Raw genomic sequence first — 12,594 nt, forward strand, 5'->3', positions numbered from 1 at the left:
TTTTTAGCGGGCTTGATCTCTTGCTCGCTGCCACACTTAAGTGATCAGGTTCTTAAAAATGCAGAAAACGAGAATCAGAAGATCCCATAGCAGCGCCAATTCTTTTTTTTATATAGTCATTTCTTTCTTTCTTTATTAAAGATTTTCTTGGTTTACAGAAGTATGTGTAATGTCCCTCGTATTTTTTCCGTGTAACATTTTTACAAATCAGTTTCATTTGTTGAGACATTGGGGGGGGGGAGATGGGGGGGTCAGGTACGATGTATCTATTTTGCTTAATGTATGTAGGGTTTGGTGTCAGCATTGCTCATGCCGGTTCTCTGCTGTTCATTTGTGTTTCTTTGGTGGTGAGAGAGGTTGGGCTTGGCCTAGGGTGACACCTGGCTTGAGAGCAGTACATGTGAAAAGGATCTAGGAGTCTTGATTGACCACAAACTTGACATGAGCCAACAGTGTGAGGCGGCAGCTAAAAAAGCCAATGCAATTCTGGGCTGCATCAATAGGAGTATAGCATCTAGATCAAGGGAAGTAATAGTGCCACTGTATTCTGCTCTGGTCAGACCTCACCTGGAGTACTGTGTCCAGTTCTGGGCACCACAGTTCAAGAAGGACACTGACAAACTGGAACGTGTCCAGAGGAGGGCAACCAAAATGGTCAAAGGCCTGGAAACGATGCCTTATGAGGAACGGCTAAGGGAGCTGGGCATGTTTAGCCTGGAGAAGAGGAGGTTAAGGGGTGATATGATAGCCATGTTCAAATATATAAAAGGATGTCACATAGAGGAGGGAGAAAGGTTGTTTTCTGCTGCTCCAGAGAAACGGACACGGAGCAATGGATCCAAACTACAAGAAAGAAGATTCCACCTAAACATTAGGAAGAACTTCCTGACAGTAAGAGCTGTTTGACAGTGGAATTTGCTGCCAAGGAGTGTGGTGGAGTCTCCTTCTTTGGAGGTCTTTAAGCAGAGGCTTGACAACCATATGTCAGGAGTGCTCTGATGGGGTTTCCTGCTTGGCAGGGGGTTGGACTCGATGGCCCTTGTGGTCTCTTCCAACTCTATGATTCTATGATTCTAGGGTGTGGTTGTTTGTTTGTGGTTGGCTGTGGTGGTCTTTGTTTTCATGTGTGAGTGGGGTGGGTAGGTGTTTTGGATCAGGTTAGCCATATTGATTCGTATGCTGTTGGTGGGTTTTTGTCATTGTATTCTTGGGCTGTGTGTGTGATAAAGGGGAGCCGTACCGGGGTGAAGGCGTCTTCTTCTATTTGTCCCTGTGTCAGTTTCAGTTTACTGGTTAATTTTTCTAGTAGGGCTGTTTCCCATACTATTTGGTACCATTGTTGTTGTTGTTTTTTAGTCATTTAGTCGTGTCCGACTCTTCGTGACCCCCTGGACCAGAGCACGCCAGGCCCTCCTGTCTTCCACTGCCTCCCGCAGTTTGGTCAGACTCATGCTGGTAGCTTCGAGAACACTGTCCCACCATCTCGTCCTCCATCGTCCCCTTCTCCTTGTGCTTTCCCAACATCAGGGTCTTTTCCAGAGAGTCTTCTCTTCTCATGAGGTGGCCAAAGTCTTGGAGCCTCAGCTTCAGGATCTGTCCTTCCAGTGAGCACTCAGGGCTGATTTCCTTCCGAATGGAGAGGTTTGATCTTCTTGCAGTCCATGGGACTCTCAAGAGTCTCCTCCAGCACCATAATTCAAAAGCATCAATTCTTCGGCGAATTGGTCCAGGCTTACTCCTGACAGGTCTCTCCAGTGTCTGGTTATGATGCTTCTGGCTGCTGAAAGTAGGTGGGTTATAAGTTATTTGTGGTGTAAATGGGCATTGTTGTCTTGGAAGATGTTTAGTGGGGCCAATTCTGGGGTGATGTCTAATACTTGCTTAGTTATTTTACATATTTCTCGTATGGCTGTTGTCCGGAATAGTTGGATTTTGGGGCACTCCCACCACAGGTATGTGCCTGTGGAGGTGCACCCTCTCCAGCATTTTGGTGAGGTTCCTGGGCGTATTAGTAGCAGTGCCAATTCCGCCAATCAAAGCAGCTGCGTTTGGCAAAGCGACTTTGCAGGTAAACTGGTCCCAAGTTGTTAAACAATCTCCGGCCCATCCTGGTTCCCCCTCTGGATGTGGTACGGATTCCTTCAGGAGGTAATGGACTCCCCTTCCTTGGAGGTTTTTAAGCAGAGTTTGGGTGGCCATCTGTCATGGATGCTTTAGCTGAGATTCCTGCATCACAGCTGTGCTGGTCCCGGGGGGAGGTTACCGTGAGGCGTGGTCAAAGTCCGGTCCTGGGTCGAGGGTCTGGAGACAGTCCACAAAGGGCGAAGCGGGGTCCGAAGCAAGAAGCCGGGCGTGGTCGGGAACTCCGGGAAAACAGGTCTGGGTGCTGGCAGAAACAGGTTTCCAACGTCATTGCTCCCGCAACCTGGGACTGGGCTGGCTGGCCTTTATCTCCTCTCAGGCCTGGGGCGGTCCCGGCCCACAGGTGACCCGCCTCTCCTGGCCTGGAGGTGAGCACTCCTCCTGAGAGAACCCAGTTCCCTCCGCCTCTCTGCCCTGAGCCTCTGCAGCTCAGGAGAGGCTGGAGGGTTACTGGACCCAGGGGCAGCTTCACCTTCCCCTGACAGGGCTGGGAAAGGCGCACCTGCAGGCAGTGGATCCTCAATCGCCTCCGGAGCCAGAGTGGATGCATCTGGTGTCTGCTCCTGAGGATCCGGCACAGGTGCAGGCCCTTCAGACACAAGCCCCTGCCCCAGCTCAGCCGGCCCTGGAGGCGGGGACTCCTGTGCAGGCTGGGACTCCTCAGATTCAGCTTCTGAATCAGACTCCCAGGCCATCACAGCAGCGGGTTGGACTAGATGACCCCTGGGTCCCTTCCAGTTCTATGATTTTATGATTCCATGCTTCAAGTCCAACTGGCTTCCCCCCCCCCCGCCAACCCCCCCCCCCAACATCTGGCAGGCACCAGGTTGCAGCAGAGGAGAGGCTGCTCCTGACCCTAATATTATTATTATTAATAATAATAATAATAATAATAATAATAATAATAATAAATTTTATCTATACCCCGCCCTCCCCGGCCAGAGCCGGCTAACACCAATAAAATAAAATCACAGTAAAAACATAATAGGGGGGAAAGAGAGGGAGGAAAACAAACCAATTTAAAATACAGGTTAAAATGCAGTCTCATTTTAAAATAGCTGATAGATCAAGACCATAAGGGGAGGGAAACGTAAGGGTCAGACTGAGTCCAAACCAAAGGCCAGGCGGAACAGCTCCGTCTTGCAGGCCCTGCGAAAAGATGTCAAGTCCCACAGGGCCCTGGTCTCTTGGGACAGAGCGTTCCACCAAGTCGGGGCCAGTACTGAAAAGGCCCTGGTCCTAGTTGAGACCAATCTAACCACCTTGAGGCTCGGGACCACCGAAGTGTTGTCATTTGTGGACCTTAAGGTCCTCCGTGGGGCATACCAGGAGAGGCAGGCCCGTAGGTACGAGGGTCCTAGGTCTTAACTTCCTCCTGTTCCCGATTCAACACACAACACATAGGGAAGCTCAGCAAAGTGATCAATCGGAAAAGGTCTTTCTTTCTTTCTTTCTTTCTTTCTTTCTGCCTCTGCTCAACGCTCCCGTCCGCACGGCCACGTCTCCTTTAAAATTAATCATCGCTCCATCCCGGGGGCGCCCGCTTTTTTTCCTTTTTTTGCTGGAGATAACGAGGCCTCGCCGTTAATTATTAAAAGCTTTTTAATGAAATATTAATTTCGACTGCGCCTGGGTAAATTTCACACCCGCAGGGGGAGCGGAGGTGAGAGGAAGGGGCCAAGACGGGGCTCGAACCGCCGATCGGGCAGGCGAGGCTGAGGGGTCCACGCTCCAGATCGGAACCTCACCCACCCCCCAGCACCCAGAGGCCGCCGGAGGCCCCCTTCTCACGTTACACAATGCCTGCGCGTGCATCTTCCCCTTTGCAGAAGGGATATCGTAGCTGAGTCGATAGGGCACCTGGTCCCGGGTTCAAATCCCTCATGGCTTCTCCAGGCAGGTCTGAGTTAGATGGAGCCAGAGTCTGTATCCACTTCCTATCGTCGGCAACCGTCTGTCTCGAGAGACAATGGAGTGCGCTTCCGGGGTGAAGCCAAACCACTGCGTCAGCAGCCCCAAAGTGACCTCCTTGGGGTGCAAGACTGGGCAGTGTGTGTGGAGGCCCTGGGCTTCCCAGACGACAAGACCCACCTCTCAGCCTCGCAGGTGTGGCCCAAATGAAACCAGAGTAAGATGCTTGGCACCAGTTCAACCACCCCAGGGACTCCGTTCCAGATTTGTAGGTCCGTATAGTTAAAGCTCTGGTTTTCCCAGTAGTGATGTATGGAAGTGAGAGCTGGACCATCAAGAAGGCTGATTGCCGAAGAATGGATGCTTTTGAATTCTGGTGCTGGAGGAGACCCTGGAGAGTCCCATGGACTGCAAGAAGATCCAACCTCTCCGTTCTGAAGGAAATCAGCCCTGAGTGCTCACTGGAAGGACAGATCCTGAAGCTGAGGCTCCAATACTTTGGCCACCTCATGAGAAGAGACGACTCCCTGGAAAAGACCCTGATGTTGGGAAAGATGGAGGGCGCAAGGAGAAGGGGAGGACGGAGGAGGAGATGGTGGGACAGTGTTCTCGAAGCTACCAGCATGAGTTTGACCAAACTGCGGGAGGCAGTGGAAGACAGGAGTGCCTGGCGTGCTCTGGTCCAGGGGGTCACGAAGAGGCGGACACGACTAAACGACTCAACTACAACAACAAATAGCATTTCTCCTGACCCTTTTCTTCTCCCGAAGATGTCCCACAGGGCAGCAGAGTTTGAGGATGAGAGTTTTACTTCTCTGAGATGGGCGAGCCCCGTATGCCCCTCTCTTCCCTCTACAGCAGCCTTTCTCAACCTGCGGATCCCCAGATGTTGTTGGACTACAACTCCCATCATCCCTTAGCTCTGGCCTTGCTAGCTAGGGGTGATGGGAGTTGTAGTTCAACAACATCTGGGGACCCACGGGTTGAGAAGGGCTGCTCTACAGCAAATGCAGGAACTGCCTTCTTCATCATCATCATCATTTTATTATCTACAGTGGTACCTCGGGTTAAGAACTTAATTCGTTCCGGAGGTCCGTTCTTAACCTGAAACGGTTCTTAACCTGAAGCACCACTTTAGCTAATGGGGCCTCCCGCTGCTGCCGCTCCACCGGAGCACAGTTTCTGTTCTCATCCTGAAGCAAAGTTCTTAACCTGAAGCACTATTTCTGGGTTAGCGGAGTCTGTAACCTGAAGCGTATGTAACCTGAAGCGTATGTAACCCGTGGTACCACTGTATACCCTGCCCATCTGGCTGGGTTTCCCCAGCCACCCTGGGCAGCTTCCAACAAAATATTAAAAACACAATAAAAGATCAAACATTAAAAACGTCCCTAAACAGGGCTGCCTTCAGATGTCTTCTAAAAGTCAGATAGTTGTTTATTTCCTTGACATCTGCTGGGAGGGCATTCCACAGGGTGGGTGCCACCACCGAGAAGGCCCTCTGCTTGGTTCCCTGTAGCTTTGCTTGTTGCAATGAGGGAACCGCCAGAAGGCCCTCGGAGCTGGACCTCAGTGTCTGGGCTGGACGATGGGGGTGGAGACGCTCCTTCAGGTCTACTGGGCCTTTGAGGCCGTTTAGGGCTTTCAAGGTCAGCACCGACACTTTGAATTGTGTTCGGAAACGTACTGGGAGCCAATGTGGGTCTTTCAGGACCATTGGATCCACTCCTAGTCTCGTCCGCTACATCTGCCAGAGTCTGTCTTCACATACAGGGAAAGACCCTAACTCACTGAGGGTTTGAGACCCATCTGCTGCCCTCGCCTCGTTCAGCCGGCAGTCGAAGCCGTTCCCAGGGTGTGGCCCCTGTCGCACGCTGGCAGCTTCTAGGAGCCACAAGTGAGAGCTGAGTGCAGGCAGGGGGGCCAAAAGGTGGACAAACTACCCCAAAAGGAGCACAATATGTTCCCCCGCCCAGTAACACTCCAGCTTGCTACATTCCTATTTATAGCAGCCATTCCTTCAGAGCAATGAGGACCAGAATCTTGCGTTATTTTAAGGGCATTTGGGTATAGCTCAGGGAGTAGCGCTGCCTTGCATCCAGAAGGTCCCAGGTCCAGGTCCTCAGAATATCACCTGCCGCAAACCCTGGAGGGTCGCTGCTGCCAGCCAGTGTGAACAATATTGAGGTCGATGGACCCCAAAGGTCTGATTCGGCAGCTTCCTATGTCCCTAACGGCTCTCCTGTGCACATAACGGTCATCCGAACGTAGAAGCGGAATCACGGAATTGCCAAGTTGGAAGGGACCCCAAGGGTCATCCATTCCACCCCCCTGAAATGCAGGAATCTTTAGCCGAACATGGGATTCGAACCCAGAACCCTGGGATCAAGATTCTACCAACTGAGCTGTCACAGCTATTTTAAGTCCAGGGCAAAGGTGCATCACGGCTTGGCTATCCATGAGGGTCAATTCATGGGCAGAAAGAAATATGTTTTAACAAAGCACCTTGCTTTACTTTTTGGCATATGGGCAGGGAACAGATTGGCCGCACACAAAACCGTGTACAGAACTGTTGCGAGATCAGAACAGGAGGCCAGATTTTTCTCTTGCCACGCACGACTTCCAGAACGCAACACCGGTTTTCATTTCTCCGATTTTTCAAAATACGTCCGTCGCAGGAGAGGCAGAAACCAAGACGCCCAAAGGCTTTCCCACTCATCTTCCCACCGCCTCTGCGCCCGGCCTGCTGTGCCTGGTGTATTCATTTCATTTGATTTCAGTTAAAGATTACACACTGCTTGGTTGTTAAAAGCAACAAGCTCAAACCAGTTTACAAAAGAAGAAGAAGAGAGAAAACAACAAAATTACCAGCACGAAAATTGCCCACAACAACAACACTTTAAAACTTTAGAAAAGTTATAGACTGAAATCTGCATCACACTGTACACGAGTTGTCGGCCGCAATTTGTTTTAAACTATCCGGCTGTTTCTTAGAAAGCGCTGCATTTTTAGGCGTCCGTTCCTCCCCTCCCCGCCAAACCAGTCTCGATCCGAATTGAGGCAAAACGAACGCTTCGAGCCGGTGGCACGCACGCAACGCGAGAACGGCAGAGGAAAACGAAACCTGCGATTGCAGAGAGCAACTATGTTAGGGGAAACGAGAGAGGAAGAGAGAGAGAGAGAGAGAGAGAGAGAGAGAGAGAGAGAGAGAGAGAGAGAGATCAAAATTTTGGGCTCCGTTCCCCCAGCCCACCCCAGCGAAGCCCCCCTACCCAGCACGCCGAGCCGATAATTCATGGTGACGACTATGACGTTCCCGTAAGCGGCCAGGACGCTGCCGTCGAACATGTTCCCGGTCCCCTCCATATAGGATCCGCCGTGGATAAACAGCATGACCGGTTTCTTGCCGCTGTCCCGGATATCTGCGGGGCGAGAAGGGAGAGATGGGTGACATGAGGCTGTGACCGTTCCCTCCGCGACGGCCTCTCGCCGTTCCTCTTTGGGAGGAAGGACGGAGAGGTTCTCCCCTAGCACGAGGCAGACACGCCAGCTCCTCTCTGCGCGCTGCTGCTCCACGAATGGCAGGGGGTTGGGATGGATGACCTTTGGGGTACCCACCTCCGACTGCCGTTCTGAGAGTCCATGAATACAGAGCAGGAATCGGTAGCTGAGGAGAGCTGGGAGGTGAGAGGGATGGGAACAGGGGGAGAACGGGCAGCGTGTGCTCTCGAAACCAGGGACCCCTGAAATTGTTGGGCCTTTGCAAGTCAAGTTGCGTGGCGGGTTATGGGCGCTGAGCACCCTGAGGAGACCCCTATTCCCCTCACACAGCTACTGTCCTCCATCCCTTGAAAATAGGAGTGGATTTGTTAAGCCACTTTGGGAACTGTAGCTCAGAGAGTGGGGTCACCTCACGATGCCCACCGCCCTTCACCGAACCGCAACTCCCAGGATTGCTTGAGGGAAGCCAATTTTGACACTCCATGTCCCTTCCCAGGGAACTCTGGGAATTGCAGGCCTGCAAGGGGAAGAACTACAACTCCCAGAATTCTCTGGGGGAAGCCATCACTGTTGACGGCGCTTTAAAGACAGGGTGTGAATGCGGCTTTGGCCGGGAACCCCAGCGGATCAGTAGGGTTACGAGGCGCTATTGCAATGAGATCCAGAATCCTGGCCGGACCCCAGGCCCAAATCCCACAAGCCGATGACCAGGGAACTGGTGGGGCAGGTGTGTTTGGGGTCCGCGGGTGAGCTGGGTCCCAAGCCAGAGATGAATGAAAGGACGATGTTTGAAGCTCAGCCAGTGGAGGGGTGCTCATTTTGGATTTTTGTGGTGTTTTATGTCCCTGTTTCCGTCCCCCGCAACACCTCAGCCCAACTTTGGCCACTGGGATAAGGTGAAAGGGCTTGGGGGGCTGTGACCCGCTGTGCCCCCGAACCATGCCTCCCTGGAGGGGGGGGGGAGACGCGGAGAAAGGGCAGCCCCTCTCCTCAAGCCCCGACGTGCGTTTCTAGGTCACATCCATTTCCATGGCAACCTGGAGCCTAATTAATTCGCTGCAAGGGGAGAGCGTTAATTAGACGCACCAAGGTCTTAATTAGCGGTTTCCACTCGGCCCCTCCCCCCACCACCCGTCTTTCCTGAGGGGAACAGATGGGGAAGAGGGTGGGGCCAAAGGAAAGGGGATCGTGATTCATAGAATCCCCCCAAAAAAACCAACAACCACACGTGTGTTTGACTTTGGGCAACCTGGTCCCCCTCGCATTGGGCTGGGCGTCCATCAGTATGCGGATGATACCCAGCTCTACCTCTCTTTCAAATCAGAACCAGTGAAGGCGGTGAAGGTCCTGTGTGAGTGTCTGGAGGCGGCTGGAGGATGGATGGCGGCTAACGGATTGAGGTTGAATCCTGACAAGACAGAAGTACGGGAGGCGGGCGGGTGTGGGCGACTCCCTGGTCCTGAATGGGGCAACTGTGCCCCGAAGGATCAGGTGCGCAGCCTGGGAGTCATTTTGGACTCACAGCTCTCCATGGAGGCGCAGGTCAGTTCTGTGTCCAGGGCAGCTGTTTACCAGATCCATCTGGTACGCAGCCGAGACCACATAACACCGGTCTTGAAAGACCTACATTGGCTCCCAGTACGTTTCCGAGCACAATTCAAAGTGTTGGTGTTGACCTTTAAAGCCCTAAATGGCCTCGGTCCAGGATACCTGAAGGAGCGTCTCCACCCCCATCGTTCTGCCCGGACACTGAGGTCCAGCACCGAGGGCCTTCTGGTGGTTCCCTCCCTGCGAGAAGCAAAGCTACAGGGAACCAGGCAGAGGGCCTTCTCAGTAGTGGCACCCGCCCTGTGGAACGCCCTCCCACCAGATGTCAAAGAGAACAACAACTACCAGACTTTTAGAAGACATCTGAAGGCAGCCCTGTTTAGGGAAGCCTTTAATGTTTGATGTATTACAATATTTTAATATTTTTTTGGAAGCCGCCCAGAGTGGCTGGGGAAGCCCAGCCAGATGGGAGGGGTATAAATAATATATTATTATTATTATTATTATTATTATTATTATTATTATTATTATTATCATTATCATTATTATTTGCCCGAAACACACCTCCTATTTCCTCCAAACCCCTCTTTCTCTTACACATATATATCTCAAGACGCTGTAACTCACGGACTTCCAACGAAGTCGAATGTTGGAAGATTCGGGACCATTTTCTCAGTCTATCTGAACAGATCCTGTATTAATTCCAACGGTTCGGGTTCGAGTGCTGTTGCTTTTTGCACGAGGTGCACAGGATATGGTCTTTGCTGGGCCAGAAACGGGTTACTTTGGAAGCCTCTAAGTTAAAGCAGGGACTGATACAAAACCTCTTGATTAAAGGTAGCCAAATTCTGTGCAATTGCCATAAAACTTCGGGAACAAGCTGTGCTGTCGTAATGATTAAGGTTAAATGAAACAAAAAATTTTTTTTTTCTTCCAGTAGCACCTTAAAGACCAACTGAGTTAGTTCTTGGTATGAGCTTTCGTGTGCATGCACACTTCTTCAGATACCAGGTATCTTCTTCAGGAATCTGAAGAAGTGTGCATGCACACAAAAGCTCATACCAAGAACTAACTCAGTTGGTCTTTAAGGTGCTACTGGAAGAAAAAAAATTTTTTTGTTTTGACTATGGCAGACCAACACGGCTACCTATCTGTAAAGGTTAAATAAGTTGGGAGTTCTTGTTATTAAATATACCAAGAAAAAGGCACACCAAGAACTCAGGCCAATGTAAGTTTCAATAGCGGGAGTGGTCCCTAATCGCAAATCAATAGTCAATAGTAACAAAAACTAATCCATTCAAAAGTATGTATTCCGACAAGGATTACAAACTCAAATAGAGAATTTAAATGTATTTTCATGTAATATTTGTTACTTCCAGCTGAAGAATACGTCGAAACAGGGCCCTGTCCTGGTTTCTGATCCATAACTGACTTCTGACGGTGGAATAACATGAACCTACTGGTTTCTTATCATAACGATTAAGGCCTTAAATGATAATTTTAGGTTATATATTAGTGACTTAAGTTTTAATTTCTTTTTTTTTTTAACTGTTGCTATATCAGTATTGTCCCTATTATAAAAGGTAAAGGGACCCCTTTACCTTAGGTCCAGTCGTGACCGACTCTGGGGTTGCAGCGCTCATCTCGCTTTACTGGCCGAGGGAGCCAGCATACAGCTTCCGGGTCATGTGGCCAGCATGACTAAGCCACTTCTGGCGAACCAGAGCAGCGCACGGAAACGCCGTTTACCTTCCCGCCGGAGAGGTACCTATTTATCTACTCGCATTTTGACGTGCTTTCGAACTGCTAGGTAGGCAGGAGCAGGGACCGAGCAACGGGAGCTCACCCCGTCGCTGGGATTCAAACCGCCGACCTTCTGCTCAGCAAGTCCTAGACTCTGTGGTTTAACCCACAGCGCCACCCATGTCCCGTCCCTGTTATACCTAATTACAAATTTAAATGTATCCCTACCGTGTTTTATAACTTCCTTGATATTGTATGTGGGCAGGTCAGTTCTGTGTCCAGGGCAGCTGTTTACCAGCTCCATCTGGTGTGCAGGATGAGACGCTCCCTGCCCGCAGACTGTCCGGCCAGAGTGGTGCATGCTCTGGTTATCTCCCGCTTGGACTACTGCCATGCGCTCTACGTGGGGCTACCTTTGAAGGTGACCTGGGAACTACAATTAATCCTGAATGCGGCAGCCAGACTGGGGACTGGGAGTGGCCGCCGAGACCACATAACACCGGTCCTGAAAGACCTACATTGGCTCCCAGTATGTTTCCGAGCACAATTCAAAGTGTTGGTGCTGACCTTGAAAGCCCTAAACGGCCTCAAAGGCCCAGTAGACCTGAAGGAGCATCTCCACCCCCATTGTTCTGCCTGGACACTGAGGTCCAGCTCCGAGGGCCTTCTGGCGGTTCCCTCCCTGCGAGAAGCCAAGTTACAGGGAACCAGGCAGAGGGCCTTCTCGGTGGTGGCGCCCGCCCTGTGGAATGCCCTCCCTTCAGATGTCAAGGAAATAAACAACTGACTTTTAGAAGACATCTGAAGGCAGCCCTGTTTAGGGAAGTTTTTAATGTTTGATGCATTATGGTATTTTAATATTTTGTTGGAAGCCGCCCAGATGGCAGGGTATAAATAATAAATTATTATTATTATTATTATAAAATTATTTTTAATCCAGCACTCTAACCGCTACACCACACTGCTGTTGGGACTCCAGCTCCCCCCCACTCCAGTCAATATTTAGAAATACCAGGATCAGGCCGACGGCCCATCCTGTTCTCACAGCGGCCAACCTGTGGGAAAGCCAGAAAGCAGGATTCGAACGCAAGACCCGCTCTTCCCTCCTGCAGTTTCCGGCAGCTGGAATCCAGGAGCGTCGCTGCCGCTGACCGTGGAGGTCAATGCACAGCCATCCTGGCTTGGAGCCACAGACATTCCTCTCTTTCTCCTCCACAAATTTCGCCGATCCTAATTTGAAGGTGTATTCCATTTGTGGGACAATTCATCTGGTGGCAGGGAGTTCCGCTGGTTAATTACAGCACGGGACGCTTAATCTCAAGGTCGTGAGTTCGAGCCTCAGGTTGGGTCAAAGATCCCTGCATTTCCCATGCAACTCGATGGTTATTTGTTGCGTGAAGATTGGCAGGTCCGTGAAAACCACTGGGTGGCCCTTGAGTCGTTTCAATACTGCAGACCAGCCTTTCCCCTTCCAGATACTTTGGACCAGAACTCACATCAACCCCAGCCAGCAGGGGACGATGGGAGTTGTAGTTCAAAGCACAGCGGGCGGTGCCAACGGGCACTGCTGTTTGAAGGATCTGGAGGGCACCCGGTTGAGGACTGCTGCGGTGAGCCCTCACCCTGCTGTGGGTGTTTGGAGGAGAAATTCTGGGTGCTCCAGCTGTTTGCCAGATGTTTTGCAGGAGGGGAGGGGGCTCCAAAGCGGGGAGATGAATATGTTGCCGAATATGTTCTTTTGGATGGGAC

At 51.1% G+C, this 12,594-nt stretch overlaps 1 protein-coding gene across 2 annotated transcripts in view; it reads right to left on the reverse strand.

Moving 5' to 3' along the window:
- Positions 1-12,594, reverse strand: part of NLGN2 (neuroligin 2) — a 44,723-nt gene that overhangs the window by 14,891 nt on the left and 17,238 nt on the right. For both annotated transcript variants that reach the window (XM_083580863.1, XM_083580862.1), the window contains one exon: positions 7,326-7,475. In XM_083580863.1, the coding sequence (XP_083436989.1) occupies positions 7,326-7,475 (150 nt within the window). The remainder of the gene's footprint in view (positions 1-7,325; positions 7,476-12,594) is intronic.

The sequence above is a fragment of the Podarcis filfolensis genome (assembly GCF_964270895.1).
Source record: "Podarcis filfolensis genome assembly, chromosome: 13".
Classification (NCBI taxonomy): Eukaryota; Metazoa; Chordata; class Lepidosauria; order Squamata; family Lacertidae; genus Podarcis; species Podarcis filfolensis.